The 12,498-nt window shown below is 40.4% G+C and overlaps 1 protein-coding gene across 1 annotated transcript; it reads right to left on the reverse strand.

The window, feature by feature from the left end:
• Positions 1-203: 203 nt before the first annotated feature.
• Positions 204-12,258, reverse strand: CNRIP1 (cannabinoid receptor interacting protein 1). Its single transcript, XM_053461249.1, has 3 exons — positions 11,916-12,258; positions 10,730-10,874; positions 204-432 (listed from the first exon to the last, which is right to left on the reverse strand). The coding sequence occupies exons 1-3, from the start codon at positions 12,092-12,094 to the stop codon at positions 268-270; spliced, it is 489 nt and encodes a 162-aa protein (XP_053317224.1). The 5' UTR covers positions 12,095-12,258; the 3' UTR covers positions 204-267.
• Positions 12,259-12,498: the final 240 nt, after the last annotated feature.

Raw genomic sequence — 12,498 nt, forward strand, 5'->3', positions numbered from 1 at the left:
GAGAAAGAACAATTTTTTTCAAAATAGATTTACAGAACCAGGGAGCAATTACATAAATTAAACAACATTATTTATAAAATAATACAATTAGCAACACATATGGAAAATACATAATATAAACATGTATCTGCACTGAAGTCAAAAAAGCTGTTTTAGCTCATAATATTCCATTAATTCCGTTTGGATTGACTTTTTTCATCTGCTTTTTCATGCTGGTTAAAGTGGCATCCCCACAAGATTGTCCAGCTTTGGTGATTCAGTGGACCATTAGTGGAACATCTCTTTGTTGATCCACATCAGACTACGTGTCTCATTTGGTTTGCATTCATATTCAATGCTGCTGAAGCTGTTGCCCCATTGACAGTGATCTCTTTTGTGGTAGTTGTAGAACTTAACTTGCCATACGGTCTCAAAGTTCCCAATGTCATCAAACTGTGTGAACAAGAGAGTGATAATTAATGCACGCAACAACTACAAGGTTTTTTTTTTTTAAAGGAACAGCTCCATCTAGACAAAATATTACCTAATTCAGCAAATCTGATATTTTAATTAATTCAAAACTGATGTTTTAATTGATCCATATGAATAACACAGTGAAGAAATTGCAAGAAGAAAAACTTATTAGGCTTCCATGATATCTCAGATTCCTGCAGGCTAAATCGATAGTACATTGTACGTTTAACACAGTTATACAACTCACAGTTTATTTAACCCTTTTTATTTTGACAAGAGTCACTAGAATTTCATGTTTTAATATACAGAAATAACAGTTAAGTTCTAGATCTCTTTGCAAGGGAAACATAGATATATATGAAGTATTATATAAACAATGTGTAGTTTTATACTGTCACTCTTGTTTTATCTACAAATTCTCTTCTAACCTATTTAAAAAGTGTTTTTTTTTTTTTTATATAATACCACTGTACTACTGGCTTTTTTTTTTTTTTTAACAGGCCATTGATGTAAAACCAGATCCAAGGAACCTTTCCGGTATGTTTGTTTTATATATTCTTCAGAAAATATTATCATAAAGAATTTTGATAGTAATAAAACTATGGACCTCCATACACAGTCATAGTGATTTTTCTGCAAACACTTCTAGTGATGGGTTTCGATGAGAATGGACTGTTATAATGTATGTCGATGTTGAAATGTTAAATTACCGTATATTCCGGCGTATAAGACGACTGGGCGTATAAGACGACCCACAACTTTTACAGTTCAAATATAGAGTTTGGACTATACTCGCCGTATAAGACTACCCCTCTACCCAGTCTACAACAACCAGCCAATCACGGCAAGCAATGTACCTTACCGGTGATTTGCTGGTTGATTTGCTGACATATACATACATGCACTGCCCTTACACACACACACACACACACATATATATATATATATATATATACACACATGCCTGTCCATACATACACATTTATACACTGCCCTCACCACACACCCCTGCCTTTACACACACATGTATATGTATATACCGTATTGGCTCGGATATAGGCCGCCCCCGTATATAGGCCGCACCCTAAAAGTTTGGTGCTTTTTTAAAGAAAAAGTTTTTTTCTTTAAAAAAGCACCAAAAAAACATGCTGCCACTCTGTCCCCCCCCGAGATATGCTGCCACTGTCCTCCCTCCCCGAGATATGCTACCACTGTCCTCCCTCCCCGAGATACGCTACCACTGTCCTCCCTCCCCGAGATACGCTACCACTGTCCTCCCTCCCCGAGATACGCTACCACTGTCCTCCCTCCCCGAGATATGCTACCACTGTCCACTTAGACAACCTCCCGTGCCGGCACACGCCCCCCCCCCCGTGGGAAGTGCTGGCAGGGGAGGCTGTCTGAGCGTATCGGGGAGTAGGATGCAGGTCCCCTGCACCGCTGCGGGGGATCTGTATCCTAACCCCGCTGCCTGCCCGGCGCCCGGGACTGCATGTCCCGGGCGTCGGGCGCTAGACCCCGAATATAGGCCGCACCCCCACTTTAAAGACTTACAGTGGGGGAAAAAAGTGTTCGAGCCAATACGGTATATATATATATATATATATATATACACACACACGTATGTATGTATATATATATATATATATATATATATATATATACACACACCAGCTTACAAATACACTGACCATATCACACCAACATACATACACTGCACTCACACCCCTTTCTCCCCATCTCTTACCTTATCTTCTGTCTTCTTTCTTCCATCCAGTTGTGGGAGCGCGAGGTCTGGCACTTCAGACCTCAGCTTCCCTGCTCCCTCATCAATACGTGCCGGCAATTGATGCCGAGCGCCGGGACATGACGTCATCCCTGCGCTCGGCATCAATAGCCGGCGCGTAGTGATTAGAGAGCAGGGAAGCCGGGGTCTGCCAGACCTCGAGTTCCCTAATGTCGGGCTAGTTAGAGGGAGGTTGTGATCTCCCCAACCAGCCCTGCTGATCAGGGCTAGTTGGGGAGATCACGATCTTGCACCTACCTCGGCACGGCCCTGAAGACCGGCCCAGGGGAGGCGGCTTCTTCACTCGCCCCTCCCCTAGAGATTGGTGGCTTCGTGGGAACCTCGGGCTTGGTAAGTAACCGGTGGATGCATTTCTTAGGGGTTTCTAAGTTAGTACCCGGTGTATAAGACGACCCCCCACTTTTAAGAAGATTTTCTGGGGTTAAAAAGTCGTCTTATACGCCGGTATATACGGTATTTTAATTTCCACAAAAACCTAGCATTTGTACCAGAGCAGTAAGTAATTTGATTTGGTAAATTTGCAAATAGAACTCGAACATTCAGCTTATGTTTTCCAAACATATGTTTAGTTGTTTTCCAGGACTCGTCGTTATAAAGTGACTAAACCTCATGATACTTTAAAGCATTAGATCACAAGAGATGATTCTTTGTTTATTGTGTGGGAGCTGTGGAAACATATCATGTGATTTCCACTGCAATGTAAATGAAAGTCTCTACAGCATAATTCCATAATTACTTTAGCAGGACACTTAATGCCCGGCTGCTATCTCTACTGGGAACGTGTAGCTATGCTTTACACAAGGGACCACTTGTCTAGTTGGGAACCACTGGTCTAGAAGAAAGCACGTGATATACACTAGGAAAATAACAATATAAACACTTTGTAGCAAAAAAACACCTCTATTTTGGCTCTCTGATGTGGGTTGCAATACGTTGGGGTCATTTATGGTACACATCTAAATGTTATGTTCTTGTTATCCTGCAGAAAGCACATTCTCACTCCTAATACAAGATACAAGTTGCACAACAAGAGCTATATAAAAAGTAATTCAATATTAGTTTTCTATATCGGGGAACACATTTTCTATAAAGTACTTGGAATGAAACTTGGACAAGTTTTTGCTACCACTGAGCTTGCCTGTACAATAAGATGAGCCATCACATAACCAAAGGTAAGGCTATTTAGTTCATTGACACACAAATTTGAACCAAAAGTATGTTGTCTTCATCACATCCCACTGCACAACAAAATTATTCAAAATGTGAAATAAATGAAAAGTGTTCTTGGTAGAAGAAAATGAAATGGCAATTATTCCAGTTTCACAGGCTGCAAATAGAGTATAACACATGGTTCATTAGTAAAGGAAGAAGCAGCACAGATGGAGAAGGTGTTGTGTTGTGAAAATGTGTTTCGAATGTGTTAACATTATAGATCTTAAAATACATCCTTGTACTAATATGTTGTGAATAATCTGTGGAATTCTAATTAAAGGGATAGTACCACTTATTTTATTAGTTATGCAGAACTCAAAGAGGTTTGGTCACATTCAAAAAGTCTGTTCTCTCTTGCCCATTGAATTAATTTTTTTTTAAATTACCCAGTCGGACACAGACTCATTTTTAAAGTTTATGTTGTTTGATTAGCATTGCCATGCTGAATCTATATGGTACCGGGATTTAAGCAGACAAAACCACCCAAAATATTACATGACTGATACTAAAGGCAATTCTATAGCTAAAAAAACAAAAAGAAATAAAGTTTATTAGAACAAAATGAAATAAACTATACATTACTGTATACAGTGCTATATTAAAGCCACAAAGAAAAAAAAATATTTTTCCGTGAGTCTTCCCCTTTAATTATAGGCGTTCTATGGCATTATTATTGTTCAGTTCAGCAGCATCTGTGTAGAAGCCTAAGAAAATGGATTTGCCTCTTATAATTTATAGCCAGTAGCCCATTCTTTAATATATCTAGTTATACCTTACTTACTTTTGTATATAATTCCACTTTAACACAGAGTTACTATTGTTCCAAAAAAGGTACTATTTAGTCATTTAGACAAATCCTACTTAAGTACCCAGACCCAATCACTAAAAGTATCCTGTATTTATATTTTTTTCTTCATACTGTTTATTAATGTACCATGTTGTTACAGCTTCATTTATTTTGCTTTAAAAACGGGGTCCCTTTTGCAAATGCATGGGGGGATATACTCACCTGTAGTAATAGCACTGGCAACACTGCACGTAGGGTTCTGTTTAGTCTCCAGTCTGCATCTGTGAAAAGTTCTCTCATTGATTTTAATAGGAGCCCTTTCTGCCACTGATTGGTTGCTTAGAGTAGCCAATTAGTGGCAAGAACTTTTTTCTTTCATTTTAAAGAATGCTTAATAAAATATTCATAAAGTACTGTAATATATATATATATATATATATATATATATATATATATATATATATATATATATATACACAAATACATATTGTATAACTGAGGCAGAGATATTAAACTGTCACTTTAACTATACCTGAAGAAGAGACTTCAATTTCATGAAAGCTAGATACCATTAAAATAAATTACAAACATTCCTTGACTCGTGTCTGATCTAGCATTATTATTACCGTATTGGCTCGGATATAGGCCGCCCCCGTATATAGGCCGCACCCTAAAAGTTTGGTGCTTTTTTAAAGAAAAAGTTTTTTTCTTTAAAAAAGCACCAAAAGACATGCTGCCACTCTGTCCCCCCCCCCCCGAGATACGCTGCCACTTTGTCCCCCCCCCTCGAGATATGCTGCCACTCTGTCCTCCCCCCCTCGAGATACGCTGCCACTTTGTCCCCCCCCCTCGAGATATGCTGCCACTCTGTCCCCCCCCCCTCGAGATACGCTGCCACTCTGTCCTCTCCCCCCCCGAGATATGCTGCCACTCTGTCCCCCCCCCAACTTACCAGAGTAGACTCCCGGGTGTCTTACGGGGCCGGAGGGGGACATCTATGCACATCGTGTATACAACTCCCGGCGCCGGCACTCAGCGGAAGCACCGGCACCGGAAGTTGTATACGCGTATTGCGTAGGTGTCTTCCGCCGGCCCTGCAAGACACCCGGGAGTCTGCCCTGGTAAGTCGGGGGGGTTAAAATGCATCGTGTGGACGTTCACCGGCAACGGCGCATCGCCGCTGCCGGTGAACGTCCGTGCGATGCGCTTAGACAACCTCCCGTGCCGGTACTCCCCCCGTGGGAAGTGCCGGCAGGGGAGGCTGTCTGAGCGTATCAGACAGTAGGATGCAGGTCCCCTGCACCGCTGCGGGGGATCTGTATCCTAACCCCGCTGCCTGCCCGGCGCCCGGGACTGCATGTCCCGGGCGTCGGGCGCTAGACCCCGAATATAGGCCGCACCCCCACTTTAAAGTCTTAAAGTGGGGGGAAAAAGTGCGGCCTATATTCGGGCCAATACGGTATTATTACTTAATATTTTTATAGCACCAACAATTTAAGCAGTACTTTTTACAGTAAAGGGTATGACAAAACTAGAATTGACAGACTAAGATATTGGGTTTTGCAGAGTTTTGCAGAGAAATATGGATGAATAAATAAATAAAAACATAGATCCCTGGAAACAATGTTTGAGACTAGTAAAGAATATATATATATCAGGTACTATTATTCCTCTTGGCAAGAAATGTATTTATGTATGTATTATTTGGGAATTAGAGCAAAGGGAATTTGAAGTCACTTTAGAGGCTGTGTTTGGCAAACAAATTAAACAACAGAAGCATTTTTACTTGGAGGTGTTGACAACGTGCATAGTACAATCACATCTATTGTTCATTCTAAATGAAAGGTGCCTTTATTATTATGATTTTACAGACATTTATGAATTCTAAAAAGTTTTAAATTATTTTAATTAAGTATCTTTCGATGAACATTGTCTAATTAGTATTATTATTATTTGATCACATAGCATGATGCCATAGTCATCTGTTTGGGAGTGTGCCAAGATATTTGATTCCAACAGATGAACATTTTAGAAAAGGGATGGTGCACGAGGGAAACTGATTTTAATCAGACAGCTACTAGACAAAATATTTCATGGTGATCTTTTCTTCTGGTTATTTCAGCTCCTCAATAATTTCTGGTTTCCCCAAATCTACTAAATATAACACAATAATAAGAAGAAATATTAGGTACATCATTCCTACTATGGTTGAAAGCCAAACATGTTTAATTTCCCTAATAATTTTCCCCCCAAGACATTTGTATCCATTTGCATGACACAAAGGAGAGAACACTGATAAGCATACCTGGGAACTTTCCGGGTTTGACCCAGAGATTGCCGGATCAAGCACCGCTGCCCTGCTCCCCGCCCATTTTCCCTTGAAATAGGGGTGTTTCCAGCAGACCTCAGCGGGAACACCCACTGACCTCAGCGGGACCACCCACCGACCTCAGCGGGACCGCCCACTGACGTCAGTGGGCAGTCCAGACCGCATCCCGCAAGGGAAGGCGCCGGGTAGCCGGAGGCCAGAAGTTCCCAGGTATGCTGATAAGCTAAGAGGTTTTGTTGACATGGCAACAAAATCTTGTTTTTATATGCTTCAGGTAAATGAGGAAAACATATGATATGTTATATATTTTTTGTTGGTTAATAGGCTAGACAAAGATAACGGAAACCGACTTTCATAAGGAAATCACAACAAAAAAGTAATTATTAATTGTTTGAACATTACAAAACAAAGGTTTGAGATCATCTCACTAAGTATAGGTTGTGAACTGCCCAGATCGATATGTGCTTTGTGTTTTTTTTCTCTGTAATGGCAAAAGTGAGATAAAACGTAAGATGCTCCTGAGTAGGGATGAACCGTAGGGCAGGCTATTAAGCGTCAACCTGTCCTCAATAGTCGATCTCCACTGTTTTTGCATAGAGATTTCATAGATCTTTGTAATGGCACAAATATGTTAAATGAGCGATAATCCCACGTGGGGATTCACTGTAGGTTATTAAGTGGCTGCCACCTTCGGTGAGTTGACCTCAAACCGTTGTTTAATATAGTGAGGCACAGTAGTATGTCTCAATCAGGTGCAAGTTTACATGAAATTATTTGCTATTTGGTTATGCCATTTTTCTCCATATTAAGTCATCGTGGCATCATTATTTAGGATCATCTCACTTTACTATAGAATATAGTTGGGTGAGCCAGTTGCGAGTTAAGCCAGCGCTACGATAGTTCCTCATAGATGTCTATGTTGAAGCATGCAAGGACCTTGGAGGCCAGTCTGGCTTGGTTTGCACGTGGTTCAATATACCAAGCACCGTGTCTGGCTCAGCTCATGCCGCTCAACAGCCATCTTACCTAATTCTACCGCAAAAGACACAGCCATGAAACAACCATGGTGCTGAAAATCTTGCAATTAATTATAATTATCTGAATGTGACCTACATACCTGCATTTATCATAAAATATAAATATAATATATAATGAAGAGGAAGATGTGCTAAACTACTGGAAACCTCACTGATTCTTCAGGAATTCTAAATCTTTAAAAATAAAATACTCTAAAAAGAAGCATTAAATGAGCCATGAATAAATATCAAAGCCGCTATGTGCTAGTTGGATGGAGATCCAATTCAAGTGTAAGGCCGTCTTAAAAACAGTGCACAAGAGGCCTATTAAGCTCACCTATGTGACCGTAAGTATTACCCTACTTGTCAGAGGTTAAATGGGAGAAGTGATTATGATTATACAATGACTTCTGTACAACCAAAATCTGGTTATACTTCAACAAGTTAGCCAGTCCTCATAGGTTTAGTGGCACGTTGATGATTTACTATGAACTAAGTTTTCATTTTACAAATTCTCATTGGGTTTTGTATAGATCACCTAACAAGTACCAAAAGCTGTTTAATGTTTGATTTCAGTAACTTAAATTGCTCAGGGTTCCAGTGGATATTGGCAATAAAAGCATTTGGATGACACTTGGCCAGAAGCTCTATACAATTTTAGTATTTAGCTTGTAAAAGGTTTGGAATTTTCATAAAATGCTCATTCCCGAGAATAATTATTTGGATTTAGGGAACTTCAAGGAAATCTGATCTAACATCCATACAAGGCATTGCCAACCTGTGATGTGTGCACCCAACTCATGACTGCAATGTAGTGTTTAAATACAAGGACCTTGGAAATATGTGTAATATATTGTGACGCTTTCCAGGGAGACAGACTCCTTGAAGTGAGATGGCAAATGAATGTACCCTTTAAGACCAAAATGCAGTGTTTACCCTCCAGCCTAAGGTTGAGCACTTGGGTTTGAATGGCTGTGGGACTTGCTGATGATCCACCTGAGCCCTCCAGGTACACTACAGCCCAGACAGGATAACACAGTTAGACAAGTCAGGTTCAAGAACGGAGAGATACAGAATGTCAGGTATCAGGCTAAAAGTTGGTGCAGACAGCAATCGGGCAAAAACAGGAGCCGAGATCAGGATTTGAGAAATCTGGAATTTCAGTACAGCAAACCAAACAGATAAGAATAAGAAAACTGCTGCTAGCAAACTATGAACCAAAGTACTCCAGTGGTGAGTCTGCAAGGTGGTTGGTTTCCAGCTAGGCAACCTCCCTCCAAGGGTGTCATGACCAGTTGTCTAATATATTTCAGTTGGCACAAAGGCAAAATGATAGCCGTGAACAGGCACCTCACACATATACATTCTACATGTCAAATATAAATGCTTGATTAGTGTTGATATGGTAGCAAATTAATGTGAGCAAGGTCACACATACTAGCTGAATGCTACTAATGGCTGCCATTACTCCCATTCACTTTAATGGCAGCACATGTGCAAGGAAAGAAACCATGCTTTCAACTTTCACTTACTAAAATTGGGGAGTAAGGATTTTTTTGTTACTGTTTCTTCAATGAGGAGGGGACCCAACTGCCCTCCCAACCCCTTGGTGAGCTTACGGGAAAAGCAGCTCGGCCACCGCTGTCGCTCTGTCCTGCAGAGACACAACTTGGTTAGATACCTCGCTTAGTTTGATCTGTGCCAAAAGAATATAGTCCTGGAGGTAACAAGGTATGATTTATTTTTTGAGCGAAAATGCATTTATAGCAAGGAAGTTCTTTATACAGCTTCTTTCTGTGAGCATTTTTTTCCAGCAATGGCATTCTGGTGAACTTTGGATTCTGGTGAACTTTGTTGTGAACAAACTGATTTATATATTTCTTTCTAAAGAGGGGGGAAACGAACAAGAAGAGGAAAACACACAAGAAGGAAAGGAGGAGAAATGGATTCTGGGTAAATCATACTTATGCCAAAAATTCCAGTTAAAAAATCTCAAAGAAAGCCTCATAGCAAATAATAAGCAGTCAGTAATCTCACTAACCAGCTTAGCTACAGACTGTATTTTATGGCCTGTCATTTAAATAAACACACGTGTGGTTTCTATGCTTTTATTTATTTTTTGCTTTATTTTGAGTGTCATTTGCTCCTTAAGAATGAATAGAACCTAATTGATTGATTACAATATAATATCCAGGTGCCTTTTTGTTTTGCTGGCCAAACAAACTAAATACGTTGCAGGAATAGGCAGGTGCTGAACACTCTACACCTTTCACTTACACATATCACATTAATATGTGATGGCCGGGTTTAAAGTGTCTATCAAACAGCGGTAATTACATTTTAAAAACGAATTACCAGCATTCAAATCCAAACCTGGAAGTATACAGAATAAGTATATATGAAGCTTTGGTGATATATTTTGACCAAAACACATAAGGCTCACCTGCCACATCAAGACACCCCATGAGAGGTGAGTCCTAACTGAAATACAGTGTTATTAAATGAAAGTATCTGTGATAAGAAAGAGGGTAGGTTTTATATCTCAATTCATTACCTTAAAACCACTGTGTCTCCAAAAATGTGCCCAGTACAACGCTAGACTGTCTAGGTCCTTCTGGAGATGGGGTCTCCAAAAATGTACACAGTAAAACTCTAGGCTGTCTAGATCCTTCGAGAGATGGAGTCTCCCTAAATGTATACAGTAAAACTCTAGGCAGTCTAGATCCTTCTGGAGATGGAGTCTCCCTAAATGTACAGTCAAACTCTAGACTGTATAGATCCTTCTGGAGATGAGTCTCCAGAACTGTACACAGTCTTACCCTAAACTGTCTGTACCCTCCTGGAGAAGTGTGCATGGTACCCTTGGTGAGGTCTGACCAGAGACCTGTACAGTGGCATAGCCACCTTTCTCTTTTCTGCTATGAATGCTTCTAGCTATATGACCCACTACGCTTCTTGTATTTTCTGCTGCTTTGTTACATACGTACAATTTGATAATCGTAATTCTCTAGAATATCTTTCACCATCTATTTCTTTTATGTATTAAACTATAACATCAGCAGATTTGCCTTGGCATTATATAAATACAACATTATATATATATATATGCCTCAATGGCTCATTACCTGGATAATGACTTGAAGAGGTTGCCTCTCCCCACTTTTTGTGTGGGTCACCCCCTCTGTATCATAGAATGCTGTGTAGCAGGCTACTTGGGGGTCCCTGGACTTTTCTTCCAATGGTATAATCACTCCACCTAAATTCAATGTCCTGAAAAAGAAGTAATCGAAGAGTTGAAATAACCACTAGGGAAATTTGCCTTAAAATGATTCAGTTTAGCATATCCCTGATATAACATGAATGGTTTCAGACATAAGAGTGTGTGTGTGTGTGGGGGGGGTATATTGACAGTATACATACATACATACATACTGTACCTTCCCTTTGTGTCTTTCCCTGTGCCTGCCTTTGCTGAAATCTGGATTTCCATCTCATGCGTCCATTAGTATGTACTATAACCCCAGTCCCTGTATTTTAATGGATCTAACTCAGTATACAAGATCATTTGAGCTCTTAGGGAATGAAGATCTGCCCCTACCCATAGCTGCTGGTCCCTTGAGTTAACATTCATCTTTAAACCATATTTATAGTATACAAAATGAATTCTCTATTGTCTGAATACATAATAATGCATCACTGTAAAGTAATGTATCTGTATATTGTGCCGGCAGATACTACGTAACCTTCATTAGACATTGGATTGTATTCTTTAACCTGGATTATAGTGTTTCATCATCCTTGCAGTGCCTTCTGTCTAATGCAGTCAGCCAAAAATCACTTCTGCTGTCCTCTGCAATGGGCCTTGTATCCAATCCAATGTAATCTATACAGGTATTTTATGCATATACCCCTAACATAATGTATGTTATAGACATCTATACATTAAAAACATGTAAGATTCCTACTGCCTTTGCCCAGAGGTCTTTGATCTTTGGTTATTACGCAGAAGGCAGCACAATCCAAAAGAAAGCCAAATGGCTCCAGCAAATCATTTAAAGGAGGGCTTTGAAATAACAATAATAATAATAACAATAATAATAAACCACTTTTCTTAATTTATTCTCTCTATAGATCTCCAGTGTGAGAAATAGGTTAACCTCTATAACATTCATCCAGCACAAAGGGTTAATGGCTCCTGCAGATCCTCTAATAATGCTAAATATCAGGGAGCAATAGGAGGAAATCTCCAGGATAGATAAACCTGCACCTTAATAAACATGGGGTTTTTAATAGTATCCTCGCTTGACCTACCTTGCCCTGATTGCTCCTGGTTTGAGAACGACCTCGATTTTATATTTAGCTCCCGTTAGTAATTTGATTGTTCGGTTCTGGCCGAACCTCTGCCCATCCACCTTAAAATACACAGGACCGTCATTGGGCTGGATTTTAAGCGAGACAGCGATCTTCACCAGGTTAGGGATCTCCCCCATGTTTCGCAGTCCGAAGAAGACAGTGACAGCTGGGCTGGGTGGTTGGGGAGGATCAGAGGCTTCCCTATGGGACCAGCGAGCCTGGCTCAGGAGGAGCGATCCATTCAATGCGGTTCCAGATTGGCAGACACAATCCACTGGCTCTCTGTGTACTTTAATCCTCCACCGACTGCAGAATTACTCCACAATCTGCAGGAAGGGGGAGGGAGGCTGGGTCTCCTCCCTGCATGCACAGCCTCACAACGGAGAGATAAGGAGGAAGACGGCTGCCTTCAACAGGAGGAGGAAGGATTCAGCAATCCCAAGGAATCCCTGCACTTCATCAGCAATGATCTAAATCAGTGGGGTGATCCCTGCACTCCATCAGCAATGATCTAAATCAGTGGGGTGATCCCTGCACTCCA

Source organism: Spea bombifrons, chromosome 3 (assembly GCF_027358695.1).
Source record: "Spea bombifrons isolate aSpeBom1 chromosome 3, aSpeBom1.2.pri, whole genome shotgun sequence".
In the NCBI taxonomy this organism is placed as follows: domain Eukaryota; kingdom Metazoa; phylum Chordata; class Amphibia; order Anura; family Pelobatidae; genus Spea; species Spea bombifrons.